This window comes from Sinocyclocheilus rhinocerous, unplaced genomic scaffold, assembly GCF_001515625.1.
Source record: "Sinocyclocheilus rhinocerous isolate Xijiao unplaced genomic scaffold, SAMN03320098_v1.1 scaffold411, whole genome shotgun sequence".
Taxonomy (NCBI): Eukaryota; Metazoa; Chordata; class Actinopteri; order Cypriniformes; family Cyprinidae; genus Sinocyclocheilus; species Sinocyclocheilus rhinocerous.
The window spans coordinates 1,490,053-1,509,547 of NW_015640493.1; the positions used below are offsets into that span (position 1 = coordinate 1,490,053).

The 19,495-nt window shown below is 36.2% G+C and overlaps 2 protein-coding genes across 2 annotated transcripts in view; both read left to right on the forward strand.

Annotated features, from left to right (window-relative positions):
• Nucleotides 1–2,990: 2,990 nt before the first annotated feature.
• dnai2b (dynein, axonemal, intermediate chain 2b) lies at nucleotides 2,991–8,240 on the forward strand. The gene is made up of 12 exons (XM_016569415.1): nucleotides 2,991–3,173; nucleotides 3,380–3,541; nucleotides 3,658–3,785; nucleotides 4,295–4,437; nucleotides 4,529–4,642; nucleotides 5,209–5,348; nucleotides 5,473–5,595; nucleotides 5,695–5,918; nucleotides 6,102–6,237; nucleotides 6,344–6,490; nucleotides 7,201–7,425; nucleotides 8,163–8,240. Exons 1-12 carry the CDS (start codon nucleotides 2,991–2,993, stop codon nucleotides 8,238–8,240), a joined length of 1,803 nt encoding a protein of 600 aa, XP_016424901.1.
• A 978-nt stretch (nucleotides 8,241–9,218) lies between these two features.
• The window catches only part of kif19 (kinesin family member 19), a 48,702-nt gene continuing 38,425 nt past the window's right edge, over nucleotides 9,219–19,495 (forward strand). Inside the window, exons 1-2 of the mRNA XM_016569382.1 lie at nucleotides 9,219–9,569; nucleotides 11,576–11,656. Coding sequence (XP_016424868.1) covers nucleotides 9,531–9,569; nucleotides 11,576–11,656 — 120 coding nt within the window. The 5' untranslated portion in view covers nucleotides 9,219–9,530. The remainder of the gene's footprint in view (nucleotides 9,570–11,575; nucleotides 11,657–19,495) is intronic.

The following is a 19,495-nucleotide window of genomic DNA, read 5'->3' on the forward strand; positions in this document are numbered from 1 at the left end:
CAGAACTGGAATTATATCATGTTTATAAGCAACACAGCACGTGAGTGAGAATAACGCGATATCTGTCTTTGATCTCGTAGGTATCTGTTCCACTTCGAGAGGGCACTCAGGGCAGAACTGTCCGTCTTGCCTGCGCTTATTTCACTCCTCCCCTCACTGCAGCCGCCTACTCTCGCCTTCATTTCAGGCAAGGCGAGGTGCATCTCAAACAAGCCTATTATTAGCCCCCAACAGCTATTGCAGAAATATGACGATTTGTCATATGATGGTTTCAGCTTGGAGGGGGAAACACACACACACACACACACACAAATATCATTCTAATTTAAAAGAGTTTTGAAATGAACGTTTGAAACCGACATACAAACCCACCGCTAGAGAAAACAAGCATTTGTGTAACTGGACTTGACTCAAACCCATAGGCCTACAGTTAAGTTGCTGAGAAATAGTAATATTTACTAATACTAATACCGTAGCAATGTTTGACAAGGATGCGTTGCTTAAAGTTGAATAAATGATGATGAAATAATAAACTGAAATAAAACTAAATTTAACCATCTTATATTAATTCCTTATAATTCCTGAGTTAAAAAGAGTTAAAGGGGTCATATGATGCTGCTAAAAAGAACATTATTTTGTGTATTTGGTGTAATGAAATGTGTTTATGCGGTTTAAAGTTAAAAAAACACATTATTTTCCACATAATGTACATTATTGTTTCTCCTCTATGCCCCGCCTTTTTGAAACGCGTCGATTTTTACAAAGCTCATCGGTCTGAAAAAGCGAGGTGTGCTGTGATTGGCCAGCTATCCAGTGCGTTGTGATTAGCCGAATACCTCAAGCGTGTGACGGAAATGTTACGCCCCTCACATACTGCTGATGCCGTGTCCAGCCGGAGCGACGAGGCATAAACATTAAAACCCATTACAAACGAGGCATTTGTTGCATCCAGTGGGGACATAATTACTGATTATAATGACTTATACTGTCTTTTTACGCGTTGCGTTGCGTTGCGTTGCATTGCATCGCGCCGCGTAAACATAAAACTCTGTCTGCATTTGTGATCGGAGAAATGACAAACAACAAGTGCTACTCTACACTGCTCAAAACTCCCGTTTGAATCATCAGTGGCAACGAAAAATACAGCAGGGGAAGCCCCGGCTTAGCTTGTGCCCTGAGGCCGGGATAGAGTGAGCTGAGGCGGGCTGGACTCCGCTTCGTCCACGGTGAAAGTTGATGTATTTCCTCAGCAACCAGCACAGATCAGCTCTAGGCATAACGAAGCGGATATCGTCCTCTTTTGAAAGACCAAACAAAGTAGTTTCGCTTTCACAACAAAAAACATAGCGGCCTAGCGTGAGCGAAAGCCCCGGCTTAGCCTGAGCTGAAGCCGGGCAAGAGTAAGCTGAGGCGGCGGGGTCGAGAACGGCGCGCCCGGCGGATCCGAAGAATGAGCGGCAACCACATGTGACGACCCCGGGCTGGACTCCGCTTCGTCCACGGTGAAAGCCGAACCGGCGAAAATTGAAATCGCATCATATGACCCCTTTAATGATATTTTTCCTCAATGTGCCCAGTGAGTGTTGATATATGGCGCCCTCTACTGGCGCTGTGTCTAACATCAGCAAAAAAGCGAGTAGAAAGCCTGAGTTAAAACAGCCAACAAGGTTAGTGTAGTCTGAATGAAAAATTATAAAACAACGCGTTTATATCTATACGTACAATTTTAAGCACAATTCATTGCTTTTGGTATTTAGTAGTATTAACATTATCACTTTTAAAGAGTAAAAGTATGTCTGTAAAGGTGGCGTCACTGGCGCCGCGCTGCTAGGATACAGTAAACTCCTGCAGACCCGTGACGCACTACAACCAGCAAAACCCAGAAAGCCTCACAAAATCAGGTAAGATTAATAACGTGTCGGATTATGAAAGAGCTTAATATTAAACGGGTGCCTGCTGTAGACTGACACATGTCTTGGAATGCTATCTTTAATGCAGGCATTTCGCAACTTTTGACACAGCATTCTGCTTTTGGTCTAAACTGCTCAAATAAATGTCCACAATAATCATATTAAATCATACTTAGACCTTATAATATCTGTCTGCTGCTGTTTTATTGGGCATTCTTAACAGTAAAGAAAGGGGGGAAGCAATTTTGGTGCTGCTATCATAATCGAAGCAGGTTCAGAATTTATTAGCTAAGTTTTGGACAAGGAGGAAGTTTAGTAAGCAGACAGTTTTATGAACAGAGTCTTTGAAATGGCAGGTAACCGGTTTAGTCGGTGTTATAATCTAACATAACGTTACTTAAACGTTGAAACGTTTATAAAATGTTTTTATAATTACAAAACAAAATGCTTGTTCTGTATGTAAGTTTCAGCTTTAATTTTTTCATCAGTAAGTGTGTGTGACAGTCTATAATTACTTGAAAACTGTATATATATATATATATATATATATGTGTGTGTGTGTGTGTGTGTGTATATATATATATATATATATAAAATTAAAATCTCTATGTACATTATATTAAGTGTGTATATATATATATATATATATAAAACCTTAAAATCTCTATGTACATTATATTAATTCTAGAAACTTTTATTATTTCAATAATTGAGGGGATATGTGGCATATTTGTATTTTTAAGAATTAATTACAATTAAATAAAAAATTACCCATAATTTGTCACCAGCTTGATTTCATCAGTGAGCAAGCGTGACATGCTATAATTCCTCTAAAACTATTTTAAACAAAATTTTGAAACAGTTCTGAAGGGAATATATGGCATATTTTATTTAAAAAAGAAAAAGAAATGACACCCCACAGGACCATTTAAAATTAATGAAAGAAAACAAAAAGTTTACACACAACTTAATGTTAAAATAAATAAATAAATACCAAAAAAATAAAAAAAGATATAAATATACATTTAATCAGGAATTGTTTACGCCATCCTCTTTTAACATTTCTTACCTTTAGCTAAAATGGAGATTGTGTACGTGTACACAAAAAAGCGCAGTGAGTTTGGGCGCCAGTGTAACTTTTCAGACCGTCCAGCTGAGCTGCATGTGGACATTCTGCCTGACATTTCCCTCGCTGCAAACTTCACAGTGAGAGATCCATGTAATGTGACCGTTCAGTGCGCCGAGGAAATGTCCGAGCATGAGGTGAGGCCAGCATTAACACAGCAACAAAAAATTAAAATACGAAAATCCATGAAAGTGCATTTTTTTTATTTAAATTTTTTGTTGCTGTGTAATGCTGTACAACTGTACGTTCATAAAATATCATGAAATGTATTGTTACACTTTCATATAATATGAATTAGTTTCCATCATGGACTGAATTGTCATGAAATTCTTGTCGTGTTCAGGTGAACACAGAGCGCTTTGAATCCGAGTCACGAGGAATAAACCATGTGGAAGGAGGGTGGCCGAAAGATCTCAATCCAGAGGACATGGAGGCGACCATACGCTACAGGAAGAAAGTGGAGAAAGATGAACACTATCAGAACACTATTATGCAGATTGCTGGTGTGAGAGCCTTAAACTGTTAACCATCAAGTATTAGACGAGCAATATACGAGACTTTTATATTAGACATACTTTTGATTTCCTTATTGAAAAACAAGCCCAATTTTGCCCATTGCAGCTCATGGAACACTGTTGCAAGCAGAACAACGCCACTGACATCTACCAGGAGTTTTTTGAGGATGAGGATGAGGAGGTATTGGAGGAATCGGAGGAACAGCCATCAGCAAAGACAATCAATGTCTTCAGGTGAGCGCACTTAACTGTAATGATAGGGCAATATATCAACAAGGTCACTGTTTTTTTTTTTTATGAATAATTTCGCTTTTCAGCATTTTTTATTTTAGGACATTTTTGGATAAATATTGTGTTCATTTAAATTTAGTCATTTTTTTAAAATATATTTTTAATCTTATTTTCTATCAAATACAGGTGCATCTCAATAAATTAGAATGACGTGGAAAAGTTCACCAAACAAAAAGTTTTATTCAGCAAGGATGCATTAAATTGATCAAAAGCAACGGTTAAAACATTTATAATGTTTCCATTTCAGATGAATGCTGTTCTTTTGAACTATTTGAATTATCAATTTCTTATTATTATCAATTATCAAAAAAAATGATTAACCCCTATTTACAAGTACACATTAGGATGGACTTGTTCTAAAAAATCTAATTATTCTTTTTCTTTTTTTTCAGAACTATTTACATAAATAGAACTTTTGAATCATATAATTTTTAATACTGTGTTTTTTCTAGAGACCCGAATGAAGTGAAGCGCACAGCCACCAGTTTGTCCTGGCACCCCGATGGCAACCATAAACTTGCTGTCGCCTACTCTTCCCTGGAGTTTCAAAGAGCACCCAATGACATGAGCTTCGACTCCTACATATGGGACATTGGTATAACATAAGAACAGCGCTTTTTTGTGATATAACAAAACAAGTCATGTGCCACATATAGCAAGAACAAAAATATGTTTTTTACTTTCAGAAAATCCCAATAAACCTGAAATGACACTGAAACCTGTATCTCCACTTGTATGTCTGGAGTACAACCCAAAAGATTCACACATTCTTGTTGGGGGAAGCTACAATGGACAAATCGGTGGGTTTTATCACCTGAGCGCCTCTCTGGATGCACAATTAATCATGTTCCATTCCAGCAACCAAAACACTTATGACCATCTGAACTCTTTTAGTGGTGTAATTACATTGGCCTCAGTCGCTCTGTGCATTTTTAGTTCTCAATAAATTATGGTTAATGGAAAAAAGTACCTTTGACCTTGCCTGAATAGCTAGACTAATAGTATATGGCACTGAATGCAAAGATGAAAAGAGTATGTACTTCGGAATGGTAGATGAATTTGTGTAAATGTACATGAATAACCTTGTATATATATATATATATTTTTTTTTTTTGTAAAGTTATGCATGACCACCTTGTTATTTAACCCATTTCCAGCATATTGGGACACTCGTAAGGGCAGCCAGCCAGCAGAGATGTCTAGACTAATAGTATATGGCACTGAATGCAAAGATGAAAAGAGTATGTACTTTGGAATGGTAGATGAATTTGTGTAAATGTACATGAATAACCTTGTATATATATATATATATTTTTTTTTTTTGTAAAGTTATGCATGACCACCTTGTTATTTAACCCATTTCCAGCATATTGGGACACTCGTAAGGGCAGCCAGCCAGCAGAGATGTCCACCATCGAACACAGCCATAGAGATCCTGTCTACAAAGTCACCTGGCTGCAGTCGAAGACAGGCACGGACATCTTCTCGGCTTCTACAGATGGCCAGGTCTGTGTGCAATGACACAAAAGTCTAAAACTAAAGTAATAAACCACACAATCTTTAATTGAGACTTGCACTGCATGCTAATGAAGTCAACAGAGATAAAAGACACTCATGCATCTGACACCAGGTACTCTGGTGGGACATTCGGAAGATGAGTGAGCCCACTGAGAGACTCGTACTGGACCCTAGTAAAAAGGGCAACCTTGACAATGCCCTTGGTGCAGTCTCGCTGGAGTTTGAGACCACTATGGTAAGAGCTGTCCTTAGTTTTCTTGTCTCACTGCAAGAAGAAACTTTGTAGAAATAGATGTTTAGAACTTAAAACATCCTTTGTTTTTGATTACACAAGCCCACTAAGTTCATGGTGGGCACAGAGCAGGGTCTTGTGGTTTCATGCAATCGCAAAGCAAAAACCCCTGCTGAGAAGATTGTATGCACATACAGCGGACACCACGGTCCCATTTACGCCCTGCAGAGGAACCCATTTTTTCCTAAGAACTTCTTGACTGTTGCTGACTGGACCGCCCGCATCTGGTCAGAGGATATCAAGGAGTCCTCCATCATGTGGACCAAGTAACTTCAGTTTTGTTGCTCAAATACAGCATTATAAAATTAGTTTTTACTGTATTTTTGGTTAAATAAATGCAGCCTTGAGCTTAAGAGACTTTCAAAAACATTTAAAAATCTTACCAACTGTTAAATGGTAGTGTAGATGTAACGTGCACAGGTGCCAGTATTTCAAATCTGTTTCTACAGGTATCACATGGCCCATCTGTTAGATGGCTGTTGGAGTCCAGTCAGACCCTCGGTTTTCTTTACAATAAAGATGGACGGCACCTTGGACGTGTGGGACATCTTGTTTAAACAGAACGACCCCACTCTCAGCCTCAAAGTTGGTCCTTAATGCCTCCCCCTTGTACTGAATCTATCTCACAGTCCAATATCTCAGCGTTATCTGTTAAGAAATATTCACAATGTGTGTGTGTTTTTCCTCACAGGTTTGTGATGAAGCCCTGTGCAGCATCCGGGTGCAAGATAACGGCCGCTTCCTGGGCTGTGGCTCTCAGCTGGGAACCACCACACTGCTGGAGATTTCAGCAGGCCTGTGCACACTGCAGAAGAACGAGAAGGCCATGGTCTCAGAGGTCAGACACAAACACACCTGAACATGTGCAACATAAAGATTTCTTTATATTCCATAGTAAAGTATACATTATATAATACTGTTCAAAAGTGACCAAGGCTGCATTTGTTGTAAAAACAGTACTATTGTGAAATATTATTACAATTTAAAATAACTAATATATTTTAATACATTTTTTAAAACATTTTTTTTTTTGTTATGGCAAAGCTGAATTTTCAGCATCATTACTCCAGTCTTCAGTGTCACATAATCTTTCAGAAATCATTCTGATATGCTGATTTGGTGCACAATAAATATTTCTACTTATTGTCAACATTGAAAACAATTGTGTGTGCTTCATATTTTTTTGTTGAAACCATAATACATTTTGTTCAGGATTCTTTGTTCAAAAGAACATTTATTTGAAAAAAAAAAAAAAAGTAACATTATAAATGCCTTTGTAAAAAAATAAATACATAAATCTGGCCAATCTAACATTTTGTCCAATGAGGACAAAGTAATTTACACAATAAAAAAACAATGTAAATTTAAAAAAAAAAACTATTTGTAATATAAAACTAGAATGTTTCAAGCATTTTTCAAATCCTACAAGGGAAAAGAAAAGTTCACCTAACTAAAGAATCTCCCTTTTACGCCTAAATGGATGTAAAAAATAATAATGAATATACTGTACATCCATCTGTCATACATTGAACTTGTGTATTTTTGCAGATGTTTGAACGCGAGACCAAGCGGGAGAAGATTCTGGAAGCTCGGCACAGAGAGATGCGTCTGAAGGAACGCAGCCGCTCCGAGCAGAGCCGAGAGGACGAGGGCAAAGAGACAGACGGGGAGGAGAACGCAGAAGAGCTGGTGGCCTGTGCAGAGAGGGAGTTCTTCGAAATCATGGAAGCCGAGAAGAAGAAAGAGAGGAACGAGGAGAAACAACGAGATAAGGTGAAGGATGTTCTGCTTCTAGAGTTAACATGTTTACTCTAATGTTTTGAACATCAGATCTGACGTCTAAAGCCTTTAATCAAGGTTTTTAACCACACATCTGTGTGTTTTGATGGCTGTTGTCATATGTGTTGTTTCAGAAGAGCCTGTCAAATGAAATTGCCCCCCTTTGTGGAGCTTAAACAAATTACACCCCATGTTTGGACTGTTGCTGCAATAAGATAAGGGTCCCGAGCTCTATATATAACCCTGATAGCTTGGTTGAAAAAGCTCTATTGTGAAAGACAAAGAACGAAAAATCAATAAAGTCTACTTCGTCTATACCCAGAATGCTTTATGCTCCTCTGTGATTGGTGAGGAGGCATTTGAGCTCGCGTGACCATCAGAAGTGTATTGCTATAGGCTTGTCTACTCAAAGGCTCATGTGATTAATGGTTTTGGCCTTTTCAAGGACCTAAGTTATTTGAAAATAAAGAGGGGGTTTGTAATTAGGTTTGTTTTATGTGTCTAGCATGATTTCTATAGGCAATTTATTGGACAAAAAAAGTAGTTTGGATGGTCTCATAGTTTTTGATCTGTCTTTTCTTATTCCCTTCAGGAGAACGGTGTGTGTGAAGAGAAAGAGTTCCAGGAGGAGCATGAAAATGTGTCTAGATTTCTATAGGCAATTTATTGGACAAAAAAAGTAGTTTGGATGGTCTCATAGTTTTTGATCTGTCTTTTCTTATTCCCTTCAGGAGAACGGTGTGTGTGAAGAGAAAGAGTTCCAGGAGGAGCATGAAACTAATGGTGTTTCTTCCTTTACAAGAAGATAAATCTCTCTGTAGATTGCCAACACTGAGCTGGTCTCATATTCAGATCATGTTCGCAACCCATTTTACTTCCATAATTTGATGTATTTCTGAGTGAAATGGGATATTCTTTTATTTATCATGAACAAACTGGAATGTGTAAAATGGGCATTAAATACCAGAAGTGGACTGGAGTATCACATTATGACCAAGAACTCTGTAAAGCTGCTTTGAAACAAAAGTGCTATACAAATAAATTTGGCTTGACCAGGAATGTGCATTAAGAAAGTAGATTGGTGATTTCATGTTGACTTTAAGGAATAAATGCAACTGACTGTTTATTGTTTTTCTTATGTTATGTCATATAAGTGACTAATTAAAGGGGTCATATGATGCGATTTCAAGTTTTCCTTTCTCTTTGGAGTGTTACAAGCTGATTGTGCATAGATAAGATCCCTGAAGTTGCAAAGACTAAAGTCTCAAACCCAAAGAGATATTCTTTATCAAAATACATTTAGCATTTTTAATTATGTGTGATTATTGCAATTATTCCAGCAGATGTCAGTGTTGTTTCAGACATTCACTCATCGTTCATATCCTCAAAATAGCATTAGAGGTTGTCTGAAATGGAATTGTGAAACTGGTAGCGACTTACTTTTTTGTAAAATATATATATATAAAATGTTCATAACAGCTAACTGTAAATATGCACTATTGTTTGATTATATTTGTCATTATATCCTTCCACATGTGTCTTAAGATCTCAAAATACTGGTATTGTGTGAATAGGTCAATAACATTATATATATGTATATATATATGTATATATATATAATTTTTTTTATTTTTTATTTTATTTTATGGAATTAGACACACAAAACAGGACTAACGGTATTGAATCAAATGAAGAACGCTGCAGTACAATTCCTGACCAGCAGGTTTCGCTGCTGCCTCAGAGTCTGAGAATCTCTGTGCACCTGAGTGAAGAAGCATCAGCGGCGGTGAATGACGCGTCTCAGTGCGCACTGCACTGCTCATCTCTAGGGACATCACAAACACAACACACACTCACTCACGGGTGTACTGTGGGTGGAGAAACACACATCCCGCTCAGACATGGACCTGGAGGAGTTCACGGGCGTTTAAGAGACGCTCGCGACCAGTGTGTGATCGCTCAGTGTGTTTTATAATCTTAGAGACAGAAGCGCAGGTGAATTGTTCCGTGAATCATGTCCGTGCGGCGTCTGTTGTGCTCTCTTCACGCGCATGTTTTAGTTTACTAATAGCCGTGAAAGCGTCCCGCAGAACATCACGATGAAGGACACTGGAGAATCAAAGGATCATCAACTGACTGTAAGTCCACTGACTTATTATTTACCCGCACTTAGTGTCTATAGAGTCTGTAGACTGTTGAACCAAATATGTGTATGTATTCGTGTAAATTGGAGACTGTATTTACATATTCGTTTGTGTGTATCATCAAATATAGCTATAGCTTCTATCCTAACAACACTCTGTAGTTGTAGACTTTGTTTCAACCAATAATAATTTATGCTATGTCTATGTGTACTATTACATAGTGTATATACATCTATATGCATTCTGATGCACTTGTGTAATTATAATTAGCATATATAAAGTATTTGTATTATGAGATATAGTTAGCTCATATTTTATCTGCATGTCTTGCAACTTTACAGTTTTTTTATTACAGACTGTATGCAGTAAATAACTGTATTTGCATAACGTTTTTTATGTATGTGGGTATAGTTGACAAGTCATGTGGTGGACATGCTAAACTTTATCTAAACTTAATTTTAAAATTAATTTCTTACACCGCAGAACCATTTAAGATGAACTTGTGAGGCAAAAAGATGGTTAAAAGTTGTGAAAAAAAAAAAAATAGATTATGGCAATCAGTTATAGAATCTAAATACATGTTCAGTTATTCAGTCTAAATCTAAATATGGACACATTATCCATCAATTATGCATGTGTATGTATATGTTTATTTATTGAGGTGATTTCTGCATACTGCACACAGGTGTCAGTATTTCAACTGTGTTTAGTCAATAACTATATGCAAATATGTGGTAGAAATACATGAGTTCATATAAATAAATGTGTATGTATAGAAATAAAAAAGTGGATTTTATTCACTTCTATAGTCACATTTCATTCCCTGACAGCTTGTCTACTTAAAATCCCAGACAGATTTCAGTCTGACAGTCTACACTTGTTATATTTAGATTCTCTGGGAGCTTAATACCTGTTTTCTAGTGATCTTTTGCCCCTCTCTCAATAATTCACAGCGGCAGTTTAAGTTCCCTTTCTCTTCTTCCACTGTAAGACATCATCAGCATGTGCCTTTTCTAGGCCATTTTCTATATGATTATAAAATTAATAATAATAATGACAAAAATATTGCAAAATTTCCCATTTGCAGTGACTTTATGCAATTATGTGCTGTGATCAACAGAACTGGTTTTGCCGCATCCCAATAAGCATGTTAAATGTTTGGATAGCATTTATTGCTCTACAAGCAATAATAACCTCCAGCTATAATATTCCTATTGCGTAATTAACTATCTAGATATCTAGACTCAAACGGAAATGCCCTTTAAATACAAATTAGTGAGAGTATTGTGCTTCCATTTGATAAATGTAACCTGCTGCTGTCTTTTATTTCCCAAGAATAGAGCAATCACTGCCCCTATATACAGTATATCACATATTCTGTCGAATATGGAACATTAGTATTCTGTACTAAATATTCTGTCGAGTCTGTCGAAACATGTCACCTTCTTATTCAATCAAGTTCTGACTACCAAAGGAGCTGTATTTTTTGTTATTTATATATTTTTGTTATTATAATATATAATACAGTACAGTGACAATTAAGCCACATGCAGTTAAACTTGTATGAATTTCACTGCATTTGATACAAAATATTACTCGAAATGTATAAAGTATCCTCATAGTTTTAAGACTTAGCCTAATATGAACGGTATATCAATTATTTTAGCATTTAAAACATGATAAAAAAAACAAAAAAAACAATCAAGTAACAAAAAACATAATGATAAAATAAAAAATATGTTTTTATAAAATATTTTTTTCCTGAAAAAATGTGATTGTGCTGGCTTGTTGTTGTTTTTCTTTTAAATAAATTTGGTTTAATATTTTATTTAATGCAATGACATTTGTGCTTTTTAAATATTCTAATATTTTAATATTAAATATTTTAAATATTAGGGTTTTAATGCAATTTAGTGCAATGACATTTGTGCTTTGTAAATATATATTAGGGTTCAAATACTTTTTGAGACCAGTGCATTACCTTTTTTATTGTTTTGCAGGTGGCCCTGCGGATTCGGCCATTGAGTGATGCTGAACTGGAGGAAGGAGCCACTATTATAGCCCACAAATTGGATGACCAGGTCAGACCAAACAGATGTATCAGTTATTGTGTGTGTGTGTGCGGCACAGAGTCAGCACTACATTCTGCTTTAGCCTTCTCAATGAAGAATATATGTGCATAACTGCCTTAAAAAGGAGATTGCAGACTCTCAATGTTCCTTACATTGTATATCTGTAATCTGCATTGAGTGCATTTTGTGTATTCAGACTATATTTGCTTTGTGTTCTTTTTGTGTTCATTGTGGGATCTCTGTTGTTTTCAGTCTAAGGACTAAGCAGGTGACTCAGGCCATTAAAATCAGCCAGGTTCTAAATAAAGCATTACTTTAATGAGTACAGCACTCACATTATTCAGAGAAAAACGCTTAAACTGGTAACAGGTATGCATGTTTTGTAGGTCAAGCGGCCTCTTCCTGTACAAGTGGGTGGTTATTGGCCAGAATATGACTTTATGCTATTACTCAAAAGTCAGCTATGCAAAAGTCAGCTTCCATAGTATAGCCTGTTTCAGCCACAGAATAAAAAAAAAAATGAAAAAGGTAACTGCGTCTCACAATTCTGATTGTTTTTATTGCAATTCTGAGAGTCTCACAATTCTCAATTTTTTCTCGTAATTGCGAGATGTAAACTATAAATTGTAATTCTGAGAAAAAAAGTCCGAATTTCGAGATGATAACTTGCAAGAAATATAAACTCAAAAGTCAGAATTGTGAGATAAACTGGCACAATTAAATTTTTTTGTAGTGGAAACAAAAAGTGAGAGATGTAAAATCAGAATTCAAAGAAAAAGTCAGTCAAAAAAAGTTGCAATTCTGAGAAAAATAGTTTTTTTTTTTTTTTTTTGCGTGGCGCAAACAGGATGCCATTAATGCATTTGTGGATTTGAAAATATAAAGTTTATGTTTTATATATGTACTCATAAAAAGGGAATAGATGGTGAGGAACATGTCCATTTATCTCCATTGTCTAATTGTCTAAAGTCTTGCTTTAAAATAGTTTAGAAAAATCATATGACGACATTAATCACAGGCTAGTTTAAGTGTCTCTAGAGCTCTCATCGGCTGTAATAACCAGATGCTAACTAGTCCCAGTGTTAGTGAATGAGGCGAGTGTGGTCAGATCTTCTGTCTCAAGGGTCTGAGTCACAAAGACAATTAGCCAATACCGTGAGACCTCAGCACGGCATGACATCATTTCATTTGCCTGCGTCTGCAACAGCAGCCAATCATTTTAATTATTTTCAATCTGAACTTGGATTGATTAATTGTTGTAATTATAGCTGTATTTGCTGGCATATGTCAGACAGGGTGACGTTCATTTGATTTACACTTATAACAGAACAAAACAAAAGTGCTCCTTCTGAAATTCAAATTATAGACTGTGTTGCTAGGTTTGATACATTTAAAATGAATAAGTATAAAAGTATCTGACAAAAGAATAAATATAAATACTTTTCACATTTATATGTAGCATAACTTGATGCTAATTATGTGTGTGTAGAGATATTTCAGTAGAATTTGGCTGTAACATGTTGCTGTGCTTATGGCATAATGCATAAAAATACATAGTAATGGGTAGAATAGTCCGTTTGAACTAGACTGAACACATTTATATGAGTATGTTTTGGTAAATAATTGTGTTTCAAAATTACACTTCTCCCACATTCACCATATTATTTTTATTTATTTATTTTTTTTAACTTGTTGAGATTCATCATGTATGGAAGCCTGTTTCCACCATGGAATAAAAAAAAAAGGTAATCGTGACTTTTTTTTCTCACAATTTAGAATTGAAGATATAAAGATATAAACTTGCAATTCTGAGAAAAAAAATCATAATTGTGAGATATAAACTTGCAGTTGCGGGGTAAAAAAAGTCAGTCGCAAATTCGCAATTACATTTTTTAGGGATGCACCGAAATGAAAATTCTGTGCTGAAACCGAAAATTCTGGATGCACTTGGCCCGAAAACTGAAACCGAAAATGCTTTTTAATAATTGTTTATTTTATTAAATAATATAAAATACTTTTGTAAGACTTTTTAATTAAACTCAATTAGGGTTGGGCCGATGGCTGATAGACATCACGATGTTCAGCCGGCATCGTGATTTCCCCCCCCCCATACCACTCGCAATCCGCTGCATCCCAATACCGTGTTCGGAAAGAAAATGACGTGTATACGGAACCCCTAAAGGGGATAAATACGAGATGGGAGGAAAATATATATTTTTATATTTTCCCTCGCAGTATTTCATTGGGTAATTATACTACATATATTTCAGGCATCAGGGAGATCACCGCTACTATACCTGGCATTAAAACTGAATTTGAATGCACGATCGCTTTTTAGTTTCACTTTCGCTTTCGAGATTCACGATCGCACATACTCTGTTTATAGGCTACTATGGAGCAGCAGTACTTACCACACATTTTACAAGATTAGATGTTTGTCATTGAAGTCTACACCGGACGTGACAGTTGTCGTGTCGCGCCGCGCCGTGCTGCATCAGCTAAAGTCTGTTTACACTGGACGCCACAAAGCGACCGTTGAAAGTCATTTGAAATTTGTGTTAGCACGTCATAAATAGAACGCGGCAGCAGTTTACTGTCTGGGATTTGTCATGTCGCGCCGCATTTAGTGTAGACAGCATCACTGATTATAATAAGTTCTATACACTGATCTATATATAATGAATCTCTATTATAGATCAGTGGTTCTATAGTATTTTGTCGCGCCGCTCGCGTCCGGTGTAGACACGGTGTTAGGAATCGTTATTTGTTTTCCATGCCTTATAAGGATTCACGCTTCGGGCACACCCCCGCCCCCACCGATGTCATCGTCCATCGCGATGTTTCACTGTAGACATCATCCGATGTCAATTTTGTAGACATCGCCCAACCCTAAACTCAATCATTTTAACGATTTTGAATAAAAAAAAAAACAAAACAAGCCAATAAAATTTCGGCGGCCGAAATTTCGGTGCATCCCTAATCTTTTTTTATTTTTTATTCCATGGCCTAAACAAAAAAAATCACAATTGAGCTCTCTGAATCTGAATTGTGAGATGTAAACTCAGAAATCTGAGGAAATAAGTCAGAATTGCGAGATAAAAAATATGTGGAAAAAAACAGTTGTGTGATGTAAATTTAGAATTGTGAGATAAAAAAGTCATAATTGTCTTCAAACACATTTTGTCATTATGTTTACCTGCAGGGTAGCATATTATTAAGTTGTTGGTGGATGCTAGATGCTAATTTGAAAGAGTCTTCCTCTGTAATTACTGGTTTTCAGTTAGATACTGTATGTTGTTGAATGGCTAATGTTGACTTCAGGCCCATGGACGGTCAGCTGAGGTGGTCATGTTTACATTCGAGCACTTGGACTTAATGCAAACTGGTTATACCAGGGCTGATGGGATTAGTAGCATATACAGAAAGGTTTTGATGCCGTGTATTATGTTTGTGCAGTCATCCCCATGAATAGAGAAAGAGACTGCCAGTACCAACATATAATGAGCTTGTGTAAGTGTAGAAAAAGATATAAACACACGCTCAAAAACATTTGCTGGTGAATAGCAAGAGCAGTTCATGCTGGTCTAAGCTAGTAAGTAATTATCCAGATTCGCTGACAAGCCAAACTAAGCGCCTTTCTTATCTGTTTGTTCTCAACATGCCATATGGCAGCGCCATCTACTCGTAGACTGTTTTTTATTAGTTAGTAGTGTCTGTGGTGTTTTTCCCCCCCGATGGCAGACACTCATGGAGGAGTAAACCTTAAGAGGATGAGTTCACCGACAGGGGCTTTGGGTGGCTTAGACAGCAGCCACCTGCTCTTCTGTAGTTCCAACCACCTGACGGCTGTAGAATCATGCCAGCGTTGGTGCAGCATCAACGCCAACGTGTCTTTCAAAGCTAAATCTGATGGGCGCATTTTTTTTTTAAGTGATTGAATAGCAAGTACATGTGCATTGGCTTCTTTCTGTCAAAATCTAACGTTTGTGGAATTCTTTATTTTAACATCAGCCTTGGACAAATTGGTTTCCGTTAGCCTCTCCACATTAGTGTGTGGGTCAGCATTAGTGTGTGGTAGTGTTAATTTCATTAACGAAAACTTGACTTCCATGGCGAAGACGAGACGACACTTGCATTACTAAACACTGTGACTATATCAACATACAATATCATTGATGAAAAAATGAGACTAAAATGTAGTTTAAAAAAATAAAATCTCTTTATCCAAAATACTTTCTTCAACAATAAAAAGAGGAAAAAATATAGACCACCACAATTTTTTATGCGTAGGGTTGCCAGTAGGGGTGTGCGATATATATCGTCTGCGATAATATCGTAATTGTTGATTTAACAATGTGCGATTTGACATTATCGAATATTTTGCAAAAACCATTCAGAACACCCCTACAGAGCCAGACATACATTACGTGAAGTCTAGACTAGTGCACGTGCGCATGCATTTAGAGTGCGTTCTTTCACTGCATGATTCAGTCTATTAAAATGCATTTAGAATGATCACAAATTCAAGACATGATGGCAGAAAATTTATATATTTATACCACTTCATATAGTTATTCAATTTCACACGAAGAGTGCCGTTTTTCTCCAAAAAATGACCACGATTACAAATGTGATATTGATTTGTTTTACAACAGTTCAATAAACTGGAAGTTAATTAAGAAACGTACATTTTAGATGCCATATTTCCTGTTTTTGCGCCATTTCGACAACAAAAATAATTCCAAACACCGCCACAGCACTGTTTTGCGTCTCTGAACAACATGACGGTGTTTCGTTCCTGAATGAATCAACCGTTTAAATGATTCGGTTCAATCGCAATGAATCACTTATTAACAGTGACTTGCTGCCATCTACTGGCGGTTTTAATTTCACATTTAAAGTATCTTTTATTATTTAAATAATTTCAAATATTCAACGTTTTATGTTTAATATATCAAAACATTATTTATTCATTTGTAATCGCAGGTTAAATGCATTCATGTCTTGTATTAAACAGTGTGTAAATTTAATGCATCTAAATGCCACTTCAGATGAAGCTGATTAATGTGAATTCACTGATTAAATGTAAGAATTTGACTCAAAAGATAATGCACACTTTTAGAGAAAATGGCTTTATAAAGGTAAAAATGCCCATAAAATGTAAAAATCAGTTTAAACTTATTGGAAAAGATAAATTTCTATCAGTGTGAACTGACCACCACACAGAATATGTTCTAAAGATACCAGCACAATAACACACTCAGCAAAATATTGTCTAATAATCGTTATCGATAAAATCCCAGAAAATATAGAGATATTATTTTTGTAAATATCGCACACCCCTAGTTGCCAGATGTCAAGAGTTTAAATTAGAGCTTTTCTCTTAAAAGGACACATTTTCTCTCCAGTGATTTACTTTATCTTCGCAATCTGGCAACCACGCACACACCCTCTCTACAGGGCAAAAAAGCACGGATGATGATCTGAAAACATTGACGAACATGTAAGTTGGTGTTTAGCGATCTCCATTGAGATGTTCTTCTTGAATGAAAGTGTAATCCAGCCAGTTTTTTTGCTGCGTAAATCTGCCATCAAATCGATTATATTGTTTGTGATTGAATAAATGCACTTACACAAACTCTGTGCCACAGTACAAAGTCTTTTTTGTTGCTGTTTTAATAGAAAAACATCAATATAATTTTTAATTATTGAGTTTAATATTAGGAATTTCACTGATTTTATAATGTAGAGTGTGTTAATTTATTTAATTTAATAAATCAGGAAACTAGATAAGGTCAAATGAACCATGTGTATGGCTTGACATTCTCTTTTGTTGTGCTTGTAGGTGAAAGTGTTGTAATTCTGATTAAATTTCTCAAATGACAACAAACATGACCAGAAATTATGATTAAAGTTTTAAGCAAAATAATTGTGAATATCAGTATAACCATTATGCAGCATGACTAAAATATGAAGTTTTCATTGGTAAAAACTAGACTGAAATTTATAGGCCCGGTTTCACAAACGGGGCTTAGCTTAAGCCAGGACTAGGCCTTAGTTAAATTAAGATATTTAAGCAACTTTTACAAAAATGCCTTAGAAGAAAACATTACAGGTGTGCATCTTGACACAGAACAATGACATTGACATATTTTAAGATATGTCAGAGCAAGATATTTTCAGTTGAGACAGCTCAAACATGCATTTTAGTCTGGGACTAGCTTAAGCCTTGTCTGTGAAACCGGGGGATAGACTTTTAGTCTTCTAAAACTTGACTAAACGAAAAACAGGATAGGTTGACTAAACATGATAAAAACTAAAAAGGACATTTGACACAGGACTTAGACAAACTTAAACACACATTCTCAGAATTAACACTAGTGTGTGGTTTAACTAATTTACCAAGACAAACAAACCCAGACCTCACTGTTCTCCTTAAGGTAAGGTGCTCGTGATGATGCACGTGTGCTACCAAGACATACACTGTATAGCGATTGGTTCTCTCATACATACATAAGCACATGCTGAGGAGGCTGAACTGTGCTGTTACCTCTCCTTACCTGTGTGTCATTATAGATTGATGATACATATCAATGAGGCAACTCGGCACCTCGCAGGCATAGCCACTTCTTTTCAGTAGCGTTTCACACGGGCAATTTTTTATTTTTTTTTAAAGTGGATGCATGATAATGTTAGTCAAAGCATCCCTCCACTAAACCTCAGAATAAACCTCAGATAAACATTGACGACCGCCCGTGACAAGAGCCATAACTCTCGTATAATCAGATAAGCTCATTATAGAACATAAGCAATTAAAGCTTCGTCTTCAGCTTCATTGTTCGACTACTTGTTATTGTTGAGACAGTTTTGTTGTTGCGTGATTAGGGTGTAATGGATGAAATGACCTCACACGAACTGTATTTTTTGGTCTTTTTTTTTGACAGAATAGAAGTTCCTCTCCTCTCTTGATGTTTTGTAATGGATTCATTGTAAATTAATTGTTTAAATCCACCTGAAATGAATGGACATAAACATTAAATCCATATGTACTTTTTCTGCCACCATTATTAGATGATTAAAAAATTAGCATAATTAAATTAACGTAAACTACTGTATACTAATAGTAATAAAAAAAAAAAATAGGGTTACACTTTATTTTAAGGTGTCCTTGTTCCAGTGTAATTATACATATAAGTACTGAGTAATATTAATTAACTACATGTACTTACTACGTGGTTAGGATTTAGGGTTTGGTTTAGGGTTACTTGCATGTAATTATGCATAATTAATTGTTATTATAATATAGGCCTGGGCGATAAAACGGTATCGATATTTATTGACACCTTCTTCAATAACGATATAAAAAGTTCGATATAGTGCACGATATAGGCACGTGCTATAAGTGACGCAGACAGCACACACGAACATGAGTGCTGTGCCTGCCTGTGATGAGGAGAATGTGAATAAAAAAATGAATATTAGTCGAATTTAAAATAAACATTTGCATTTGAATGCAAAAATAGTACAATCAAATGTTAGGTGTGCGTCAGGGTTAGTCTAGCCCACGAGACGCGCAGCTGCTGCGTTATTCATTCAAAATATTAGAGAAATATAGTAGCTCAATGCGTAGAAGATCTTGATTAGGTTAAAACCGAAACCAAGCCATTCACACACAACGCAAATTCAGCGCATTTTCTAGATGGACAAATATGACTGCTGCGCTCGCGTCACACGAGATGTATAGAAAGCCATGCAAAGTTAAAACAGTTTAAACTTTTAGAAAACACGTCACGAATTTGTGGAGGTTTATTACTTTTCACTGCGTCTCATATATTTTTAAAGGCAATC